General features: G+C 42.4%; 2 protein-coding genes across 2 annotated transcripts in view; both read left to right on the forward strand.

Annotated features, from left to right (window-relative positions):
* Positions 1-16,475, forward strand: part of htr1fa (5-hydroxytryptamine (serotonin) receptor 1Fa) — a 24,510-nt gene extending 8,035 nt beyond the window's left edge. Inside the window, exons 2-3 of the mRNA XM_019895487.1 lie at positions 13,420-13,535; positions 14,191-16,475. Of these exons, the coding sequence (XP_019751046.1) occupies positions 14,192-15,385 (1,194 nt within the window). The 5' untranslated portion in view covers positions 13,420-13,535; position 14,191 and the 3' untranslated portion in view covers positions 15,386-16,475. The remainder of the gene's footprint in view (positions 1-13,419; positions 13,536-14,190) is intronic.
* A 1,051-nt stretch (positions 16,476-17,526) lies between these two features.
* LOC109531277 (uncharacterized) overlaps positions 17,527-23,617 on the forward strand; it is a 14,167-nt gene continuing 8,076 nt past the window's right edge. Inside the window, exons 1-9 of the mRNA XM_019895484.1 lie at positions 17,527-17,691; positions 18,769-18,914; positions 19,014-19,095; positions 19,201-19,336; positions 19,435-19,637; positions 19,820-19,956; positions 21,115-21,256; positions 21,756-22,040; positions 22,150-23,250. Of these exons, the coding sequence (XP_019751043.1) occupies positions 17,566-17,691; positions 18,769-18,914; positions 19,014-19,095; positions 19,201-19,336; positions 19,435-19,637; positions 19,820-19,956; positions 21,115-21,256; positions 21,756-22,040; positions 22,150-23,250 (2,358 nt within the window). The 5' untranslated portion in view covers positions 17,527-17,565. The remainder of the gene's footprint in view (positions 17,692-18,768; positions 18,915-19,013; positions 19,096-19,200; positions 19,337-19,434; positions 19,638-19,819; positions 19,957-21,114; positions 21,257-21,755; positions 22,041-22,149; positions 23,251-23,617) is intronic.

Raw genomic sequence — 23,617 nt, forward strand, 5'->3', positions numbered from 1 at the left:
AAAATAGTTGAACGTAATATCGAGAAGCAGTCCGGTGAGATTAAAAAAAAAAAAATGTAAGGATCACACTTTTTGTGCTACATACACCTCATCTGCATTAAACCCAAGTGAGTGTGTTGCCCTTCATTAACATACTGCAATAGCAGTACAGTCGTTAAATTCCGTTTGCTGGTATCCATTACCAGTGTCATGACACGCATTGTGTGTGACTGCAGGTTCCCCAGCATGGTGGAGCAGTGGTTTGCGCATCTGATATCGCAGTTGTGAGGTGATGGGTTTGAATCTGGGTCCCCCCCTGCCCCTCCCTCTCACATGCGTGGGTTGACTTTGAGTAGTCTGACCTCCTCCCATATTCCATGGAAGGGTTCCACTGCGGGCGGCCTGGTGATCCAGTGGTTAGAGCGTCGCCCTCACAGTGCACAGGTCGTGGGTTTGATCCCGGCGCCGGCCTTCCTGTGTGGAGTTTGCATGTTCTCCCCGGGCCTGCGTGGGCTTTCTCCGGGTACTCCGGTTTCCTCCCACATTCCAAAAAAATGCATGGCAGGCTGATTGAACACTCCAAACTGAGTGTGAGCAGATGGTTGTTCGTCTGTGAGTGCCCTGCGATTGGCTGGCAACCGGTTCAGGGTGTCCCCCGCCTACTGCCCCAAGACAGCTGGGATAGGCTCCAGCACCCCCCGTGACCCTTGTGACGATAAGCGGATCGGAAAATGGATGGATGGGTTCCACTCCATAATGCAAAAAAACCCCAAATTGAGGTTGATTTATACAGAAAACAGTTTGCATCAAAGTAGCATAATCAAACAACTAATTAATGCTGTAATACATGAATAAATTTACCGTGTGAAGAATAAGCCCCCAACCTGCCGCTGACTTTCATGTGCTTGGATTGTTTTCAGTGCATTGCCATTATCTGCAACGAGCAGGCTCGGTTTAGGCAAAGCTGGTGGTGAGCGAAAGAAAGGCTAATGGAAAGGGGAGATGTTATTTGTGTGCCGTCTACCTGCTGTCAGCGTATGATAACACCTTGAACGCTGTTTAACACGTGTAGCACTTGCAGCTACTTGAAGCGTGCAAGTCTTGAATCTCTTTGCTGCTCTAAAATGTTTTTTTTTCCTATGATGACTGTGATTATAAGACATGCATATCCGATCTTGAAAAACTCAAATGCCCATCTCGTTGCCCCGCCCACCCCCACAGACGATTCATTTTCGGCAAGCTATCGACGCATATTCCCGGGCCGAATTTTCTTCCCAGCACATCCCCGATTTCAACCCCACACAACAATTTCCCATTCGATTCATGATTCTTTTTTTTTTTAGCTCGTGTCCAAGCATGTGAGTGTCGTCGTTAGCTGGCAGCCACACCAACCAATCTTTTGCTTCAGATCACAGAGTAGAGGAAGTTAGAGGTCACAAAATGTTGTCAAACACAGACACAAATGTACCGCCACATCTCAAACCATCCTGGAGAAATCTGGAAAGCAGCATTAAGTTTGCGTGTGTTTCCTCCTCCGCCTCCTCCTCCTTGCCAGTACGATGCCAGACATGCTGTTTCTTTTTCTCAACTTTTAAAAAGCTCGTGACGAAAACAAGAAACAAAAACAAAAAAAAAACAGTGCTCAGTGGAGCATTTCTTCAAGACTCCCAAATGAATTTAAACAGTCTAAAAGATTTCCACATCTGGGCCAATACGTAAAAGGTACTTCCAAATTTTAATCGACTATTTTTACAACTAATGTGATGCTTTTCATTTAGAATAAAACGTTGCGAGTGCTTGATGAAGTTAATTTGGTAGGACAATGTGGCCCTTATTCTGTAGTTTCATTATCATTATGTAGCAATGCAGTCTCTGAAACTTGATTAAAATCGTGGCAAAGAAAGGGTAAAATCTCCGTTTGTGAAGGCTTTTTTCTTCAACGTTTCATTTCCCTTGCAAATGTTACCTCGTGAGATCGTGGTTCATTATTCGCACCCTCACCATGTCAGTTTTTGACGGATTGTTTTTCTGAGTTTTTACAATATAATTACTGTAATGCCCTCATATGTGGGAAAGGAGAGCCACAGTGGATGAATGCCAAGATTTCTGGAATGTATTCCGACAAAAACAAATCAAACAATCAATAAATAATCTAAAATGTGCAGTTCTTTCACACAACAGCGAGGCGCTGATGTAGAGAGGTGGGAGGGGGTGGGCAATGGACAAAACAACTGCAGACATTTTCACAGCAGCTTTTTTTTTTTTTTTTTTTTTTTTGCAGTTCATTTCATCAAGTGTGAACACTATCATCCGAAAGCCGGCGTGCAACAAAACAAGCCTGACGCAAAGGTCTCAAGCCGCCAATCTTTCATTCACACTCTGTGAAATCTTCTGCAGTTTGGATCACTTCAGCAGCGTTGAAATAGCAATTATACGACCTCTAGTTCCGACCAAGCAATTTGAATGAAAAAGAGTCGTTCCACGAGTGATGTTATACAATACAGCAGTGCTCAGACTTTTAACTTTACAACTCACTCCACCTTCGCGGTTATCTAACAGGACTGCGTGGGTTTCACCAGATGATTCGATCATCTTCAGCGGATGAGTATCAACAAACATTAAAAATAAATAAATAAATAAAATGAACAGGAAGGGTCATTTACAATTCTTAGGTCTGTAATGAAAACAGCTAGCCTAATCCACGTATTCATCACCTTTCGACAAAGCAGGCTGTGCAGACTAGCTAGCTATTTAGCACTGCGAGTGGATTAAAAAAAAAAAAGCTGTATGTAAGAGGAGTTGGTGACAGTGTCGCACGCAAATCCGTCGTTAAGTATTTCTCGAATAAAACAGCTAGCTAGCTAGCTAGCGATAGCATTCTAATGCTGCAGTGTATCACTGGTTGAGTGAAACAACAGTTTGTAAACCATTTGATACAAAACTACCCCACCGACTGCCAACACAACTGTTGATAGAGTCGTACTCACTATTCAGAGATTCAGTTATTGTGGTGGATAACTGATTAAATGGAAAAAAAAAATTCAATCATAATTTATTGGGGCTGATCACTGTTCAATGAGAAATGTTGAATGATGTTGTGTTGCATATATCACGTCTGTGATTCAGTGGAAGGTAATCCCAGTTGTGATTCTGTATATTGCTTCAATATACAACAGTGTCCAAAAAGTTGGCATAGCCTCTGAAGAGGGTGAATCAATGATCAAGTGGCCACCATGAAAAACGTGATCACTCGAATCGAATGTCCCGCACTGTGTGTGAAGCAAATCGCATTCATACCTTATTCTGACACAGTACGTGTCTTTTCTTAAATACTTCCATTATGGAGCTTTCAGTAAGTGTTGAACAAAAATGTTTCTCAAAGATAAAATCACCACTTTTCGCGTGTTCTTTCATTGTGACCAGCTCAAGGCAGGGTCGTGCAAGAAATCTTTTGCTTCCCCGGTTAATGGAAAAGTGGTGTAAAAACGTAAGTGCTGCATTTGCATTCTTGTAGAGGAGCTTGATCAGCTGCGACCTTCAATAAAAAATATAGAATGGCTCTTTTCGAATCATTACTTTAACGATCAGTACTCAAACGGGTCTGAAACCAAACAGAAGACACAATAGGGAGGCATGAATTTAACAATGTTTTATTTGTATGTGTTTATTCTTCTACCCCAAATAAAATGACAATCACAATGTGGAACCTTCCGTTATCGTGCGCGCCCATTTTTTCCATCCTCTAATTGGCAAACATTGATGAGCAAAACATATCTGCAATGATCTGCACGTGTAATAGTGAGCATCTCTGGTCATGATGTATTTGAAGTTATTAGAGGAATACTAATTCTGAATTGCTGCAGACGATGACCATGGAAACAGCTGCATGCCGCTACATTGTCTTTTTCTATAATGTTGATAGTTTATAATGTGATAGTGGGGATATCAGGAAGTGAATTAAAGTCAGGTTCAATGACCGGCGGTGGCTGACGTTGTTTGTTCCGCTCTCCCGACACTTGTCCAATTACGTGTTTCTGTAAGTACAATGCACACCCACAGCACACCTTTTTCACACCGCTTCGCCCAGGGAAGTGTTTCGAGAGTGTGAAATCAAGGACCACTTGACTGACAAACAAGCGAGCCATTAGACCCCTGAATCATTATCATCATCATATCAACTCATAAAGTACAGCTTACAAACTTCACACACTGACACACACACTGATTGCTGGTAATACAAACACACTGCACATTGTGCCCCAACTCAGGTTCACAGTGTCTGTATGCCGTTGTCCCTTTTTCGACTTTTTACTTACTTTTTAGTACTTTCATTCATTAAACTTTTCTGATTTTATTTACAAAGCCTTCAAGTAAGAATTTCATCGCATGGTTTTTGAGCATCTGTTCTTTGACTGTAACTATGATATTCAATGTCTTGAATCTGAAGATCAGAGTACTAAAGTCACGGCCCGCCACTTGTCATACGTTGAGAGTTTGCTCCTTGTGCACCTTGTGTCTCGGGTTTTGTTGAACGTTTAATGATCATCCAGTATGCATTTTCTTTTTGTTAATGTACCGTATTTTCCGCACTATAAGGTGCTTCGCAGTATAAGGCGCACCTTCAATGAATGGCCTATTTTAAAACTGTTTTCATGTATAGGGCGCACCGGATGATAAAACGGCTAGAATAGAAGCTGCAGTAGTGACTGCGGTTGCGCTATGCATCCATTAGATGGAGCTATGCTAAAAGGAATACAATACAATACAGCTTTATTTATGTTGAGCTTTCACAACCGCTGCAGCTGGAACAAACCTCTTTACAGAACATTTAAAATATTATGTCCAGGAATCAGAATATTGATTCATACATAAGGCGCAGTGGTTATAAGGCACATTGTCGGCTTTTGAGAAAATTGAATGCTTTTAGGTGGGCCTTATAGCGCGGAAAATACGGCACATTTTTGGTTTTGAATGCAGTCCTGCGTTGTCTGGCCCGCTTTCGTGCAGTATTGTCCACTGCCTTTACCTTCTCTGTTCCATGCCAAACTCTAACAATAGACCGTGTCCAAATAAGGTATATTGCTTTTATCAAACTTTTGTTGCTGTCCGTACTTTCAAGTCAGTTATACTTGATAGGCCATTTCGTGTGGGGTTTGCATGTTCTTGAGCTACGTCCCGCCACATTCTGAAAACATGCATCTATCCCTCCAAATTATTTTTTTTTCGACACCTGCAGTCCTGTTCAAGGTCACTGGAGAAAGACGACATCCCTAGATTGCTTTCCAGTCATTCAAGGGGTTCTTATAGAGACAGACAACCACTCCCGCTCACATTCACACTGCGTGAGAACTGAACCCACGCTGTCTTGAAAGTAAGTCAGACAAGTGAACCAGTGACCGACTGTCAGTCATGGCTTCAACAACGCGCATGTTAGGAAGACTAAATTGTCTGCACTCCCGAAACGCACCAAAAAGTAAACTGACATTGGGCAAGAAAAGTGTAGAAATGAACAAATTAATTCAATATTTACCGCTGGCCGTGCTGTGTGGGTAGACTTTGTATGTGTATTGCGTCATCAAGCTGTCTGAGGGTGTACAATTTGGATTTGTTTTGTTACTTCAGCCATTTTGAATAATTAAACCCTTCTGGGCAGCGGTAACGCATAAGAAATTCAATATTTGACAGTCTTGCATTGGATCTCCTTTGATTGTGCACATGTACCTCATGTTGAGTCCAGTCATGATATTTCTTTTAGTCTGGCATTATTTATTCATACCCCTCGGTGTTGGCCAGTGTCTCGGATTCTTGGAAGGTTCAGTCACTGCACCAAAAAGGTTTATAACTCTAGTTTACAATGAAAAATCACCGGTAGAGTACTCAAAAATCAAAAACTTCTTGCATTGCTATACTTAAACAGTGGAACCTTATCATATGTTTTGTGCAGTAGCCTCGAGATAGAAAGATACAAACTCCCATTAGACGGGGAAGCAGGTCAATAACCGTAATGTGTCAGTGCAGCTCTACTCAGGTCTTGGAATTACAAAACTTAATTATTGCCAAGACCGTCATTAAGCGGAACACCCCGACTGGCCAAGCAATCAATCACATCGCGATGTTTTTCACTAGTTTTCCGGTTACAGCCGAAATGGCGCGCAGATGAGCTGTGCTCTTCTTTATATTTACACCACATCACTTCAAATCATTTGCCTCATTGACTGTATGTAGTTTATCGTTGCTGCAGCTCATTAGGTAACCAAGTGGATATCCGTCAAATGAGGCGAGACAGGAGATAAGCATGAGTCACACTTTAGTTTTATGGGGCTAATGATTGTAATTGTATTGTGCTAATGCACTGTGTTTTGTTATGAAATGTACTTTTTTTTTTTTTTTTTGGCGACTTTTCCAAATGCAATCTGCTTCCCCACCATCATTACCGCTAATGCAAATGTACCGTATCATGAACAATAATACTTCCAGTTGGCATTCAAAAAGCAAAGTGTGCACAAGCTAGGCATTAATAATGAATGCATCCAATTTGTTGTGACACGGTCACTCATCTCCATTTCACACGAGGGTGATTATGACCCCCTTTTCCACGAGAAGGGAGAACAATGCTCACATGCACCTTGTTGTCACTCTTTCTTACTCACTGACTCGTGCCCTCATCCCTGCAGCGCTTCATGTGTGTCACGGACGGCAAAATACTCACGCGCACACATGTATGCTTCGTCACCATCAGCTCTCACTATCTGTGTCATGCACATGTTAGGAATAAGCCGGTGAGAATCCTCCTGAGGATTGAATTGGGTTGCGGAAGAAGCTTGTTGACAGGCTAACTGGATTCGAACAGGTGGATCATATTATACGCAAGACTAATATGATTTTTTTTAACTCTACAAGAAAAATCATATATCGAGACAGTTATCACACCTATTAGACCACCACCCAATTTGAGCTTTATGCCAGAGGCAACAATAACGTTTCATAGTTGTGTGTAATGGTTACTCGACCATTATGTTGAAGTGCTACAACTAAAATGTTCTTTTTAATGCTATTTATTATTGATGTCCCATTCATGAAGGTACTATGCTTATCATTCCAAAAAAAAATTATTTGGCCAATTCTTGTTGTAGTGTAGAGCAGTCCAAGACTCAGTGTAAGCGCGAATAAAACATGTCTGTCATCTAGTGGTGAGTGGTGATATTACAACTTAAAATTATTCAGTGGAGCCCTGCGATTAGCGAGCAATGTAGATCGGGATATATATATATATTGTATATATAAACTAGTAAACCCCCAAAAATCCTGATAAACCTAAATTTTCTATGAAAAGATAAGTTTGCTCCCCCCAAAAAACTCCAAAACAAAAAAAAAAATGTTGAAAATATTGTTTTTAAAAAATCTAGTATTTGGCAGTCCACTGTGATAGTAGAAAAATGTTTAGAATTGCCACTCCCACCATTTTTTTTGAATTGTAACTCTCAAAAATTCTACAAAAATGCTGATGATCCTCCAATAAACATTTTCCACAAAAAAACAACCAAAAAAACGGATTTAGTGACTCATGAAAAATATCGGCAAATTGTCCTGACTTGTGAGTATTCAGGGTCCTCTGTAATACAGGAAACATTTTTATAATTCACCCCCCCCCCCAAAAAAAAAGGAATGGTCAGGAAGGCTCGTGATATGCTTCACGCTACGTGTCCCATATATTGTATATGAGATACCGTACTTGACACGAAAAGGTCAAAAACCGAGCATTCACCGGTAGTTCTGACTAACAGTACATCAATAACCTCATGCACAGTCACTCCTTTCTTTGTATATGATCCAATCTATCTCTTTGAGATGATTAATAGAGCATGAGACAGCCGGGGCATCACAAACACTGAACATCGTTTACATAAAACAACAGGAAATAAAGCAGAGGCTGATTTAGGAAACTGCGTGGGGCTTTCAGCAAATGGTGCAAAAAAAAAAAAAAAACGGGCAGCGGGCTCTCATCTAGAGGGTCACATTAAATGGAAAAGCACCCGCTGTGTTCTGTATGTCGTTTACAGAGAACTGAACATCAAAACCGTGGGGCTTGCCAAGGTTAAAGAGAGTCATTTGTGGTTTTAAAATCAAAGCCACAGAGAGATTTTTTTTTTCTCCCAAAGTTACGATCGTTAATTACTTCACAGTGAGGCGAGGTGCCCCTCTGCTTTGGCGGTCGAGCCAGCCTCCACATTGCTTGTTTATAGTTGCCATTAGGGACCCTCTTGTAAAGAGTCAACCACTGTTTATCATGGCAGACAAGTTCTAAACACACTTGCAATAGGTGAATGTCTGCAATATGGAGATCATTATTTTTATATGCTTTCAAAACATTAAAACCTATTGAAATGTGTTGAAAAAAAACTGTGCCGACGGTAGCGTCATGGACATTAGCGAGTCTGCGTGTGAGTGTCTGGCAGAGAGCTGTAGACCACAACAGCTTCTGCATGAGTGGGCTCAGTGTATTAAACGTTTTGTTTTCCGTGAATCGGATTAAGGCCTTTTTCCGGATGTGGATATTAGAGCTCGCAATCACCCAGTAAATTCTGATGCGCTATACATCGTGACAGTAACGAATGACTTCCGAATGGAACTGAATGGTAACTCCTTCCACTTTTCTGGAATAAAGACACGTCGTTGTCAAATAAATGAAAAATCCAATTTAATTAAAATGGCAAACGGCGCGCATTTATGTAGCATTTCACCAACACCATGTGGCGCTTTACAAATTCTCTCATTCACTTATCTGAACTGAACCAGCGAATATACTGGTGCGTTTTGCCCACTTCTAACTCCGGAAAAATTTTGCCTTTTTAATTTAAAAGGGCTTACACATCAACCAGGAAACCCAACACAATTCCTTGGCCCTGAGATCACACAAAATGGAGCCAAAGCAATATTTTTAGACGAGGCATGTCTAAATCCTGAAAATCAAAACAACAAATAGGCACGTTTTCGGTGAATCACAGAAGACAGGTTGCCCAAAATATCTTCAAATAATCAAATGAAATGTGATTGACTGGCAACCTGCAGTCCGCAGTGTACACAGCCTCTTGTCGAAACTCAGTTGGGATGGACTCCATCTTACTGGAGACTCTATGAGGACAAAACAAAATGGAAAGATGAATTCCTTCAAAAAAGTTTGACTTGGAAATTTATGCAATATATTTCCCACATTCCCACTGATGATTTGTAATTACCATAGAGGCTTAAAAAGTAAACGTTTCTCAGATGCCAGGGGAGCAAAGCTTTGATTTCTCACTTTTGCCTTCAAGATGGGCGATTTGTACTTGTCGTGATGAGTGTGAGCGTGTCGATGCCCGATTGAAGACACGCTTCAAAGATTTGTCGAAAATTACAGTCGAATAATGTTTGCCTGATGGTAAACAAACCTCAAAGCGCTAACCTGAAAAGATAATCATCTTCTCATTGCATAATCATGAAGCTCTGAATGATTAATAAGCAATGGACTCGAAAACGTTCCCACTGTCAAAGAATGTGCATGGGAGAGTTCCGGTTCCCGTATGGCCAACTGTGATTTGCATACATTGGCATGTTTTACTCATTCAAATGAGGCTTAAAATTTCATTTCCGAAAAAAAAAAAAAAAAAAAAACGCACAACAACAAATATTTTCTCTTACATCAATGGATGCCCGGAAACAACCGGCCTATTTTGATACCCCTCGCCCGAAAAAAAAAAAAAAAAAAAAACTTGAATCGGAAATGACAGAGTGACATAGCTGAATTTGTTCATGTCACTTTATCATGTTGACACTCACGAAGAGCATCAAGGCACCTGCTTGAGTTGCATTCACATGCGCAAGCCACCCACGGCGATGCAAACAAGAACGCAATCATGGCATGCTGAGGCATACGTGAGAAAGAAATCCCCCTCACGAGAAGGCGCTCCCCAGTTTTAGATGATTGGCTCGCTGCGAGAACAACTTTAAATTTGTACACTGAATCTTTGAAGTCAAAAGAGGAGGGGGTCAGGACTGATCTTCTTTGGTGTCCTTCAGCAGCAAGAGGCTGGGTGAAAAACGATTCTTTGATGTTTGGAAGTCATTATTCTTTATTTCCACTAATTTCATCCGGCAGTCACTTGGTGGATGATTCTATTGTTTTGATTGGTGGAAAATAACGCACAGCATCGCTCCATTCATTCACCGGCGGTAGCGCTAAATCTGTCTGGCGTGTTTCGAAATATCACTGCAATACTTACTGAATGCTGTGTGTGCATTTATGAATTACATTACTTTTTTTTATGCTCAAGTGTCTTTTGCATCCACGCGATAAATTGCGCTCTTATGAAAGTTGCAAAAAAAAAAAAAAAAAAAAAATGGGGGGGACGCGAGGGTTTCATTTGATTTCATCAGTGCACAAGGTGCCTTTCGCAGCGTAGCCCCACTTCAATACTAAACAGAAAGAGCAGACAAAGCAAAAGGAGTGTTGCCGTGCCCTTTTATCGTCCGGGCGTTATTTATTTGCGGCTGTCTGGAGATGCAAATAAATGGCAGTCACGGCACAATTCTCCTTCTTCACAACCAGACGCTCGCTATCGGGCATGTGCCGATTTCACGGGGGTGCTTCCCCGCTGCTCTTAAGAGGACAGTGAGAAAGAGATGAAATGTCACGGAGTTGACCCTCTTTTTGATGATTGGACAACCTTGCGGCTTTTTGTGATTTTTGGGGCACAGGAGTTAAATATATTGGAGCTGCATTTGGGGTTGGATGAATTGAATAGTTAACACTTGGCACTGCAGAAGCACAACTTGACATCAGCTTTCAGAAGTCGAATGATACGCATGCAGACTTACGCTGTGGGACAATTCATCCGCGCAGCAATATTCTGGTCAATACAACCCTGATATTGAAACGGGAGTTCAGAACTTCATTGGTTATTATGCAAGCTACAGGATCGAGGCGACGTCTAGCATCATGTACAGCATTTTAGTCAAAGTTACATTTGGATTTGCCTGTATTAAGAATTGGTATGGCTCATTTTGAAAATTGAATTTTTGATCAAAACACACATTGACATTTTCGTATGTCCTTTCCAAACCTCCATTCATTGGATCAAATCTTAAAATGTGCCCATTTTACAATGGGAATACCTGACTTTGAATGCTTCCTCCACCATTGCAGTCAGTAAATGAACTTGTTTTTCCCATTCTGTGAATTTCTGCGGCAGCCTTTTTTGTCTCCATGAAGGAGAAATTAAGTCTACACTGGCCCAGTGCGGCTTATCTTCAGATGCCCTTGAACAAAATGCCTGCAGTTTAGAACGTTTGATGAGAAAAGCAAATGATTTCCTCAGCAACATGCTGACACGGTATATGCGTTCTGTCAAAGCACTGTATAAAAGTCAGTTCAATTATATCGGTATTGGGGCACAAGCATTTCCAACTGCACCTTACGTCATTCTGCACAAAAGTAATCTACATGAATACATATGGCTACCTCTAATAGCCTCATCCAGAGAACGGAAAACAAAATATGTCTTCTAAAGACCACGAAATAAATAGACATTGGGTTTTTTTTTTCCCCACATCAGAGAAGCAATTCATTCCAGGGAAGCCGTGAAGCCATTTAGTTAAAAAAAAAAAAAAAAAAATCACAGTCGATGAAGCAAAATCAGCTGTGGCAGAGGATTCTCAGAAAATGTCTTTTTTATTGAAACTTCACCAAAGTGACTGTGCAGTGAAGTATGAATGATTAAAAACGCAATAAAATCTAGCTAGCTAGCTAGCTATCGAGCTTGAAAATTGACTTTTTGATCAAAACACACATTTGACATTTTCGCATTTCCTTTCCAACCCTCCATTCATCGGATCAAATCTTCAAATGGCTAAAAATCGATTTTCAAGCTTTCTATCTAGCTGTCTATCTATCTATCTAGCTAGGTAGCTAACTAGCTATCTGAAAACAGCAGTCTGGATACATATATATCTTTACGTTTTTTTTTTTTCTTTCTTTTTGGGGGAGGGCGGGTCATTTTTATCTCAAGTCCACAATGCCAATGACAAATTTCATATTTTCCAAATAGGGTGCAAACACCTAAATAACTCCATGTTATTTATGTATTTGTTTATTTATCAAGATGCTCTATCAGAGGTTTGTCATATTGAATCGCACCCTTTGCCCCCCCCCCCCCCCCCCCCCCCCCCCCAAGTGTAGCAGACGGGAATCAAAAATGTTCTCCGAGAAGAGTTTGGCTGCCTCTGCTTCCATCGCATTAAAAAGTACTGTAGGTCTACTTCTCGTGTTTCTATAGCAACAGTTCCCACTCATGTCTTCAGGACGAGTTATGCCCAGCGTGAGAGAGAGCGCAGCAATGACACTCATACCTGAGGATTTGGATTCAAACTCTAATTACTGGAGAATGAACAAAGGCGAAAATTGCAAACTACAGGTCGAGATTGAACATCCTGAAATATACATTTTTAATCATACAAGGCAATTTGGCTGACAAATTTCTGTTTCTAGGTCATCCCAAAAATGTGTCATGGGTTGGGTCTGAAGTGTTTGCAGAGGAAACTCATGCCAGCATGGCTTGGAGCTGACTTTGTGCAATGTGCATGAATCAAGCAGGAAAGGAAAACTCTGCCAGGAAAACAGAAATCCACAACTGTGGGGGGAAAAAGGGGGTTTGATTGCTTTCAGATGCCACAAGATGGTAGCAAAGTACCTCTTTTTTACTATTAGAAAGGGTTTTGGCCGGAGCACAAAAACAGATAAGGGGCCGGTTTTTCAGTGAAGTTCCCCAAAATATTGCAAGTAGTGAATACAAGAGGACGCTGTGATGTAGAAAATGCTGTCACGGTCAACAAGTGACTTCATACCCCTGAAAGCCTGCAAGAAACAGTGTCTGAAAAAAAAAAACATCCACTAGATCTGTGGTGGTTACTGATTGTGTGGTTCACTCAACTGACTTATGCACAGAGACTGTTTGTGCCGAGTGATTGACTACCGATGCCAAGCAATCAATGTTTTCATCTACCTTTGGCCTGAAGTAAGCTGGGACGGGCTCCAGTTATCCGAAACCCTGAACAGGGTATGTGTTATACAACATGGATTGATCGATGAATGGTAAATGGGCTTTCACTTGTATAGCTCTTTTTTACTTCAGGTACTCAGAGCGCTTTCAGGCTGGTTCTTCATTTACCTGTTGATGATGCAGCATCAAGAATCTGGATTTGCTGTGACTTTCATTATGTGCCGTCCTTGGTTGTAACTTTCGTTTCTTGCGACAAAAATGCTTTTTGCTGTTACTTTTTTCCTCTTTTTAAAAAAAATCTTTGCTGCCTTCTTGCACATTTCCCTGTTGTTGCTATTTCTGTTTTTTTTTTTTTTTTTACCTGACTAACTTTTTTGTTCTTTCTTTTTCTCTTTTGCTATCCCAGGTGCCGATGAGCAACAGAGGTGATGTAATGGCAGAGCTCGCTTGGAGGACGGATCAGCGCAGTGCATCCACTGCTGTCTAAAAATCACTGCAGGCCACGCGGTAGACACTTAACAGGTTGAAATTTATAGTTTTGGAGTTTGAATAACACATCTCAGACAAGACCAAACATTTTTGGAATGCTGAAATCAGATCCCTCCAGCCCACTCTGCAACTCTAATTAAGACGACGGAGAACCACGCTAAAATCTAGCATGAGCATCACATGTAGGCAATAAGACTACAGATGTGATTTTCTTGTCGAATTCAATAGGAGGGCAGAAAAATTGGCAATGGGTGGACAAATTTGAAATCTGATTGGCTAAAGAAACAGTCCCATTGTTGACGTACATGTATTTGAAGTTACATCATCCAGCACAGGTGATTCTGAAGTCTCTGGGTAGCTTAGAGTGTCATGGCCACACATACATGCTGAAATCAGATTGGACATAAAATATGTAACATCCTCATCGATTTAGTGAAAGCAGCACAGCAAAGAGGGATACTGCAAAATGCAGACAGCAGACTACTGTGAATACATTTCCACACTTTCATGGGCCTTGCTAACCCTGACTCAATATAATCCTGATGTTATGATAAGGGTGATCAACAATAATTATTACTTCATCAAAAATCAGTACATTAATATATCATGCTCGTTCATTTGACTCATGACAGAAAGTCAAACCCTAACGAAATAGACGTGACTAATTATTTCTTAATTCTGCTTTCAGAATGGATTTTCCAAACGGTACTGAAGGGGTATATGCTACTAGCAGCGGTGATTATGATGCACTGGATAACACCAGACTGCCTCCCAAGAAGATCGTCCTTTCAGTCACCCTCTCCGTGCTGGCCATTCTGACCACGTTTCTCAACTGCTTGGTGATCACAGCTATCGCCGTCACCCGCAAGTTGCATCACCCTGCCAACTACCTCATCTGCTCGCTGGCGGTGACCGACCTGCTGGTGGCTGTCTTGGTCATGCCCTTTAGTATCATATACATTCAGAAAGAGAGCTGGGTCATGGGTAAGGTGGTGTGCACCATCTGGCTGAGTGTGGACATCACGTGCTGCACGTGCTCCATCCTCCACCTGGCTGCCATCGCCATTGACCGCTACAGGGCCATCACAGATGCCGTGGAGTACTCGCGAAAACGTACGGGGGCCCGAGCGGGAGCCATGGTGGCCGTCGTGTGGCTGTTGTCCATCCTCATCTCGCTTCCTCCTCTCCTGTGGCGGTACTACACAGGGGATGCCGATCAGGAAGACCAGTGCATCATCCTCCACCACCACATCGCCTTCACCCTGTACTCCACCCTCGGGGCGTTTTACATCCCCCTTTTGCTCATCCTCATCCTCTACTTTAAAATTTACCGGGCGGCTCAGACCCTGTACATGCGTCGGGAGGCCAGCAGGGCGAGCCGTCACTCGTGCATGACCAACGGGAGCATGATCCCTTCCACTTACCCCGCCGGAGACGCCGGAGATGGGGGACCTCGGAGTCCGGACCCCGTCAGCCCACAAGATAAGTCGTTCTCCGACCCCTCCACGGAGGAGGCGCCCCGCGAACGGATGCGCATTTCGGTGAAAAAGTTCCACTGCAAGGCCCGCCGGAATGACTCACGCAGTGAGTCACGGAGGAGCCAGCTCTCCCAAGGACCACGCATCTCGGGCTCGCGGGAACGCAAGGCTGCATCCACGCTGGGCTTGATCATCGGTGCGTTTGTCATTTGCTGGTTGCCCTTTTTTGTCAAGGAGGTGATCGTCAACACATGCAGCTCTTGCAGCACGTCAATGGAGATGGCTGACTTTCTGACGTGGCTGGGATACATCAACTCACTGATCAACCCCCTCATCTACACCATTTTTAACGAGGACTTCAAAAAGGCTTTCCAGAGACTGGTTCGGTGCAGTAGTTACCTCTGATGGTTAATGTACTGTAACTAGTAACCAGAGTGGTACAAATAAGTGGAGTCGAAAGAAAGGCTGAAATTCACTTGGCCGAGAGGGGGATGAAGTGGAAAATTGAGTGACTCTCATTTTCAGCCACACTCCACGGGGCACTTCAGCAGCTTCAAAGCATCAGAAAAGAGATTTGCATCAAAAAACGTGCCCAGTACCCAGTCCCTGTTATAAATAGAATAGCCTCTCATTGGTGTTAATTGGAGTGAGCGGTAGGACATTGACATCCTGTTTCTTTTTTTTTTTTTCCCCCTCTCTTCGAAAAGGGGGCCATAGCTGACCTTTTCCATGTCAACTTTTTGAGCACTGGTGATCCATCTTAAAGGTCTTAAAAAAGCTGCCTCTTCCATCTAATGGCTTCACTTCTTTCATGCCCAGGCTGCTGGCTGGATCACAGAATGTGGAAAAAAAATAAATTCTACAGCCAAAGGGGTTTCTATTCATGAATACAGCATTGATTGGTTGCAGGAGAAGTTGTATAATACTGTCATCGGGTATGCATCAAACACTGGGAAGCTGGTAATTTATGATGAATTGGATAATGTATGGTAGAAAGATTGTATTATTATTGCATACAAAAAAAAAATCAACTGCACGTGGAGGCCCAAAATTTTTTTAAATTATTTTTGTACAAACTGTACTTTATGTTTCTGTCATAAAGTCCTGAAAGTATTTATGGTGTTTTTTTTTTCGTTTGTTTATTTGTTTGTTTTTACCTTTTACTGTTGAGCACCTTTACTTACGTCCCAGCTCACTGCCGCCACTCGTCCAGCATTAACTTAATTAATGAATGTGAAAATCACTGGTGGAGAAATCCTCGTTACGCCCGCTCAAGTATTTGGAATAGAGTTACTATTTCTTTACTGCCTCCAAGAGGGCAGATAATACGCTGATGGAAATATTGGGGATGAGTCAAGTGTGAGGGTGTACTACGGTGTGCAAAAGATCTTATATGCAAAGACAAAGTGTCTCATATACTGTCTTTATGAGTGGTCAGTCGTTGGATAAAGTTAATTTGCTGTATGTCACCTTATCATCAATCACCAATAAACATTCCTCACATTAATGTTTGAAGTTTGCTTCTTGCTTTCTGACTACAGGTTACTAGTCCACTTAAATGTGCAGATAATAAATAATCGAGAAGGTTTGAACTGGCCTCTGATTTAGTTCGAGGCAAATACAAGTGATTATTATTCACTATACCGAATGGACTCTTAAATCCAATAAATCTAACTAAATATTTTCTGTTTACGGTAAAGTAGAACTTTTATTAATGCATCCATTGCAATTGGGCTTATAATATAAATACTGTACTGTAATTATAATTCTATCCAGCTCTTTTACTTTACCTGTCGTGCCCATTTGTGATATTAGACCTCACCCTTGTGGCTGATTGAATTACTGCAGTGCAATTGGCTTAGACGTTTTCACTCTCTTACTTTATGAATACCGATTGTATTAAGAATGATAGTGTTTTTCATTTCAGTATTGTTAGGAATTCCTAGATGAGGTACCCCAGGGGAGAAGCCCTGCGGCCTCGTCAGGGAAAAAGTATCCACGATGGAATTTCTACACCCCAGTTCTTATAATGTTTGTCCAAATGAAATTCTGATACACGAAACTTCTCTTTTCAATATTGAAAAGTCCTACAAATAGGAAGTACAAAAACTGTGGTTAAGTCGGAACAGCAACAGTGCGTCGTGGCTCCATCTCCCTTGGGGTCAGGAATGTCAGTACATTTCGAGGTTGAAATGGCATCTAGTTTTTACTTCACAAAGACGAGGTAGAAGCTCTGTCGTGACGTTTACATGCCGACCGGAAGTTAACGTGCCAATTCACATTGAACACAGAAGTAATTCGTGCACCGAGGTCGTGACTGGTATATGGAGAAATTGGTTTCCATAAACTCTGCCTCGCAACTAGCCGGGCCAAACTTTGGTCCAAGAGCGTTGAGTCGTATAATAAACCACGACTGCTTCATGTTATCCGTGTTGTTCATAAAAGCCCATAACACAGTTACTGTAGTTTTTCGGTGTCACGACATGATTTAATTACAAGGTTGCCAGGTTGGAGTATTTGTTGATTACAGGATATATTGTGTCTGACCTGGCAACTTGGACTATGCGCCGGATGCGCTTGACAGTATGGCGGACAGCGAAAGTGATGTAGAAACTGACGGGCTGGAATTAGCTTTAGAATCATTGTGTAGTCGATATTGCAGCGATGTGTCCGCCATTAAAAGCAAAGACTACTGTTCGGACTTTTGTGAGGTATGTCGGAATTGTTTACGTTCGATATTCCTCGCGTATTGATGTGTTGATTCTGGTCAACCACTACTAAGCGTTCCTGCCTGACGTTAGCGTCCTGATTAGCAACAATTGATGCTATCGTGTGCTAAATCTATCACATGGGCATTAGATATGAAACTGAGAAAATAAATGAAGACAGTCTTAAGACGACCGTCCAGTGAAATTACTCCCTGAAAAAAAGCAACGTTTAATTACAGTGCACTGGATGATTGTTTACAGTGATAGCTGGATGCTAACGAGTAGCTAACGAACGTCATGCCCCCAATGCCTGCCTTGTCGAGGGCAAGTGTCACTAGAATTCTGGGCTTGTATTGTTGTTGTGTAAAGTCTTATTTATTCGCTAATACCGATCTAAGTTAAAATATTGAACTCTGTTCGTATTCAGACATTTGCTCGCTTGTGGAGAAAAATGACTGACAGCAAGATGGACACAGTCTTTCTCCATTCTCTTTTGAGCCAAGTGACATATTTTCCATTAGAATAACCTCTTGGCACACCACCAAACTACAATGGCACAAAAAGTAAACAGCATATACTAAAATAATAATCACCTTGTCTCAATTGGAACGCAGACTTATTTGCTCATTGGGAAGTCTGGCCCTTGAACACAAAGCTTGTATTCGTTTGTATGAATGGCAATAGGTGGATGCACAGATTCTACTAGCTACTGGAAAAGCATTCCGTTTTTTTTGCCTGTTCAGAAGTGTCACTGGCATAGGTAGATGAAGAAAGATACATTAATTGTCATTAATGAATAATTCTCAGACCAAGTAAATGAAAGTTAAACACAGTAATGTGCTGCCCGTGGCACAATGGTTGGCGATCACTGCTGTCATCCAGCCCATTCATCTTCGACATTCACACCACTAACACATGCTCATTTGTTGAAACCATAAAGGCTGAACAATGCACGTGCCGCTCATCCAATATGGTATTAACGCTCCACTGCGTAGAATGTAACAATGTGTGCTGATGTGTTGAGATATTTTATTTATTATTACTGTTGTTTGTCGATCTTCCCATGTTCCCAATGTGCAGTTGGTTGAAGCATACACGGGCCAATGGCAAGTTCCTTTGCCTCAATTGAAGGTACTACAGACAGCGCTGTGCAGTTTCACAAAAGCCACGGCCAGATTCCCCGACGACTGTCAGCACGTCCACAATATTCTCAGCCGTCTGGCCTTGTGAGGGATCTTCTTCCTCTCTGCATCTAATAAAACCATGCAACATTGCTCTTCCGCTGCTTTAGCTCACTTCTCTTATGAAACCATCTTGTCTTGCAGGAGTATCTTTGAGCTCCTACTATTTTTCAGTAAAGAGGAATTTGGGGAAAAACCTTTAAAAGACATCCTCGACTCCTATCAGGTGACCCATTTTGCCTCACTTACTCTTTAGTAGCTTCCTGTTGCATTACAAAGTTGAATCATTTGTTTTGGACCTGTTCATTATTGTCCATTTACTCTTTGTTAGGCATGTCACATTGAGCTTTTAAGGCACAGGAATGTATATCTTCAACATGCAAGACTGATCATAAAAGCCGGTGGCCCATGGGAGAACCAGGTGTTGCAAGCAATCCTGAAGGAGACCGAGTTGCCTCCCAAAGAGGGTAACATTTGGCTGCATTTTGTTCCCAAATCCCAAAACCAAAGCTATTGTTAATAGTAATAGCACATTCTCTCTGTACTGTTTGTCTTCCTTGCACAGTTGATGATTACCTAAGCTCAGAGCTGCCTGTTTTTTTGGAGCTACGGATTCGCTACCTGCAAGCATGTGAGAGAATAAAGGAAGCTATGGCCTTGGCGAAAGTCTGCCTGGAGAACCACAAACCTGGAAAACATTTGTACCTGCATCAAGCTTACTTAACTTGTCTCTACAAGGCCTCGCTGCATGAACACCTTCACAAGCAGGTACCGAGGACAGTATTTTGTGTGCCGGGTTATTTGTTGTGCGATTAAAAAGTAAAAGTAGGATGAAAAAAATTGTACAAAGAAGTGAGAAATGTATTTCAATGCAGTGCGTGTGTATCAAATAAATTCAAATCATGGCGAAAGATGATGAGGTTGAAACAAATGTACCCCTTCCTCTTTAGATGGCACACATTGATGGCCGTGACGCGGTGGAGATTATCTGTAACACCGAGCAAATTGAAAAGGACGAGCTCCTTTTGTCACTGTGCAAAGTGTTCCTTGCCCAGCAGCTACACAATGGAGACATGTACTACATATGGTAAGATGCTGAGATACAGATGTTTTTTTTTCCCTATATTTGCAAAATACAAAGAATGGACTGAAGAGAGTAGAAATACAATTTATAAACAATACAGATGAATAAATGTAGTACTGGGAAGCAATTTAGACAAGCGCACGGCGTCTCCACTTTTAACTATTGACAAAGAGCAAAGATGTGCAATACACAACACAGATAAATAACTAGGACTGACTAAAAGGAGCTAGAAGCATACGGTCAACACAGGCAAGCCTGTAACGTAATTAATAAAGTTCGCTAATGACATTTCTTGAGCAGAAGTCTTGTCTCGTAACAAAAACAAATCTTATCTGTGGTAATAATTTCTTGCGTGAGGCCGCCTCTTAAGTGGGTGCATGCCAGTTACTTCAAACTTGTTTTTCACTGGACTGTATAGCAAGAAAACTTGACGAGAGCGGTCTGGTGCCTTGACAGCTATGCTCGGCCAGTTTTTCTTATCCTATAAAATCAGTCCGGGCTGAAGCTGTCATCCTCGGATTGAATCCACCAGAAACTATCCCACCAACGACGAACAAGCTAAACAATCTCCTGAGACGTCAGTTTGTTTTATGCAAGGCCTCGTTAAGAGCACACAGAAATTAAGCAGGAATCGGTTGCGCCGTAATCGGTTGGAGAGAGTGAAGCTTACTGTTGGCTTTTTAGCGTTCACACCCCCCCCCCACACCTCTGCCACTTAATTAGTTCATTTACTGTATGCACGTTGATGAGGAATGTCGGCAGACCTCTTATTAAGCAGGAATCGGTTGCGCCGTAATCGGTTGGAGAGAGTAAGCTTACTGTTGGCTTTTTAGCGTTCACCCCCCCCCCCCCACACCTCTGCCACTTAATTAGTTCATTTACTGTATGCACGTTGATGAGGAATGTCGGCAGACCTCTTCCCTGCTGGTGTTTTATTTATTGCTTCATGTAATGAGCCTCTGTCGGAAGGCGGTGAAAGAAGTTGGCATCCGCGAAGAAACTGGTCCTCATTAGCTGTTATTTGTATGCGGTTGATGTTGGACAAGTTGTGTAGCGTTCATTACTGTGCTACCGTAAACAGCCAGGACGGAGAATAGTGTACCATTTCATTTCTGGTTCTGTGGTTGTCAACTAATTGTCGCCTTCACTGTTTTCTGTCAGGGACTTGGCGTTCATCTGGAGCAGGTTGCATCTTCGAACCCACCCGTCGATGCGGGACTTCCTGACCGAGTGCACGCGGCTGGCTTACTCTGCGAAGAACGTCCGCGCCATCTTTCCCTTCATCAAGCTCGTCAGCGCCGAGGTGAGACTGCAATCGTTTATCTGCAGGATGCCGGCCAATCCAAGCATACTTCATCATTTCGGAAGTCCTCTCAATTTGTGAATCGAAATTAAAAAGGTGAACCTGCATCGCTTAAAGCAACTGGTGTCAAATTCAAAGCCCTGCGGCTAGATCTGGCCCGCCCCATAATTTTAGAATGGAATTGTTACTTTCATATTGGAAGAAAATCTACACTGAGAAAATGTTTTGTTCTTTGCTTTTAATATATATTTTGCAAGCATTTTTTTTCACCAAATCTCACCAAAACTTAAATATTTGCCCAACACAATTTTTTGACATCTGATTTCAAATTCCATTTGCTTTTAACAATGTGCATCATAACAATCAAATGCAGGGCCAATATTATATGGATATATGTAAGATGGCATTTATTTACACGTGGCCCGCGATTAAAAAAAATGTGTTTGACATCCCTGACTTTAAACGCAGATTTTGTCTTGTTGGGGGTTTGTTGTGACAGCTGGGCCGCGATGGAGTCCAAGTCTGCATGGAGCTTTGCGCCAGGGCCTTGCAGCTGTGTGACGAGCAAGCGGACGACGTGGCTCAATCTCTGGTCTGCAAGACCATCGCCTTCCTCCTGCCCGGAGATCTGGAGATCTGTCGAGCGTGCGCCCTGCTGGTCTTCTGCCTGGAGAGAAGCTTGGAAGCTTACCGAACGGTGCGCCTGCTTTACAAGCATCCTGACCAGGAGACGCATCCTCACCGCAGCCTTGTCCCGACCAACGTTCGCTTCAAAATTATGCAGGTGGGATGCCAAGAAAGAAGGAATATACGCAGTATGGACATCCTGTATATTAAGTCTACCGGTTAGGACAGAGTTACATTTCAAAATATGTTGCATCTCATAATTTCAGATGCTGAAGGGGCGTCTGTCATTTGACCCCGAGTTCTGGAGCATCCTGGCCCTCAGGACCCGCTGCTTGGAGTTGATAGACGACAAAGTCATGAAGGACGCTCTCATCAATGAGATGAGTCAAGAAGAAGAGGAGGAGGAGGAGGAATGCTGTGATGAGGCGCTAACAAGTACTTGTGTAACTGATTTTTATGCTCAACATTTAAATCCCAGCAAGAGTGCTGGGACTAAGTCTGAGAAAGAGCCCCCTCTTCCGGAACATACTTCTGAGAGCCACCTGGTAAGCTTGTCATGTAATGCTCCTGTGAAGAAGAGAAAATGGGGCCGCAGACTGCGAAGGAAAGTCCGACTTTTTTCCGATGAGGACGTCGACCAAGGCGACGACCCAGAATTCATGTACAATCTCAAACCCAGCTCATCGTGTAACAAATCTGCGTATTCACTACGACGCAATCACACCAGGCGGGAAAATTGCACTCCCGGCAAGCTCCCTCTTAATCGAAAGAGAGAATATTTATCCCGATGTGTGAAAAGCCAAATTTTGAAAAGGAAAGGCAAGAAAAAAAGATGGCTGCAAGGTCTTCCTCTGCTGGAGGCGCCGCCGCAGCCCGTCCAAGAGAAAGTGGTCGTACTGAAAGGGAAAAAGCGGGGGAGGAAGCCTGCGCATCGATTGGAGCTCTCTTACCCTGATAATGAAATATCCGTCCCCAAGGGCGACTCTGCCCTGGGGGAGAAAACTGATGCAGAAGGCGCAGAGGGGGAAATGCCTCACCTAGCGAATGACCCAGAAAGTGTGCGGATGAACGCCCAAGCCGCAGACGGAAAGGACGGACACGGCAACTGCGGTCCAAGCCGAGGGGAAACTTCCCCTATTGGCACTCCTTCTGCCGAGGCTCCGATTGTTAACCCGGCCGTTGAAGCTGACCCCGAGCTCGATGGACCACGTCAGGCATTACAGAGCTCTGCGATAGAACTGATGCACAGTTACCATCTAAGGTCGACAAACAGTGACACGGAAAAGCCCGCAGAATTCTCCACGTGCGAAAACGACACGGCGGAAGAGCCGCCAATCATTGAGGAATTTGAAAAATCAAACATCAAGGTTAGTATGTTGATTCCTTCCTTCCGAAAGTTGGTTTGTGTCCATATTTTATATTCTCGGCGTATAAGTAGTATAAGACACAAATCAGAAATTTTTGTCACTCCCTGGTAGTCCCCCCCGCCCCCCAAAATTATTTACTGTCATTTGATAACATCAACATACATTCGACCTCTGTATACTCGCAGTTCGATATCCATGGATTTGCAGATTTACAGAATTTCTTTTTTCAATATTAAACCCCCCAAAATTATTTACTGTCATTTGATAACATCAACATACATTCGACCTCTGTATACTCGCAGTTCGATATCCATGGATTTGCAGATTTACAGAATTTCTTTTTTCAATATTAAAAAAAAATATATAT

This window comes from Hippocampus comes, unplaced genomic scaffold (assembly GCF_001891065.2).
Source record: "Hippocampus comes isolate QL1 unplaced genomic scaffold, H_comes_QL1_v1.1 scaffold237, whole genome shotgun sequence".
Classification (NCBI taxonomy): Eukaryota; Metazoa; Chordata; class Actinopteri; order Syngnathiformes; family Syngnathidae; genus Hippocampus; species Hippocampus comes.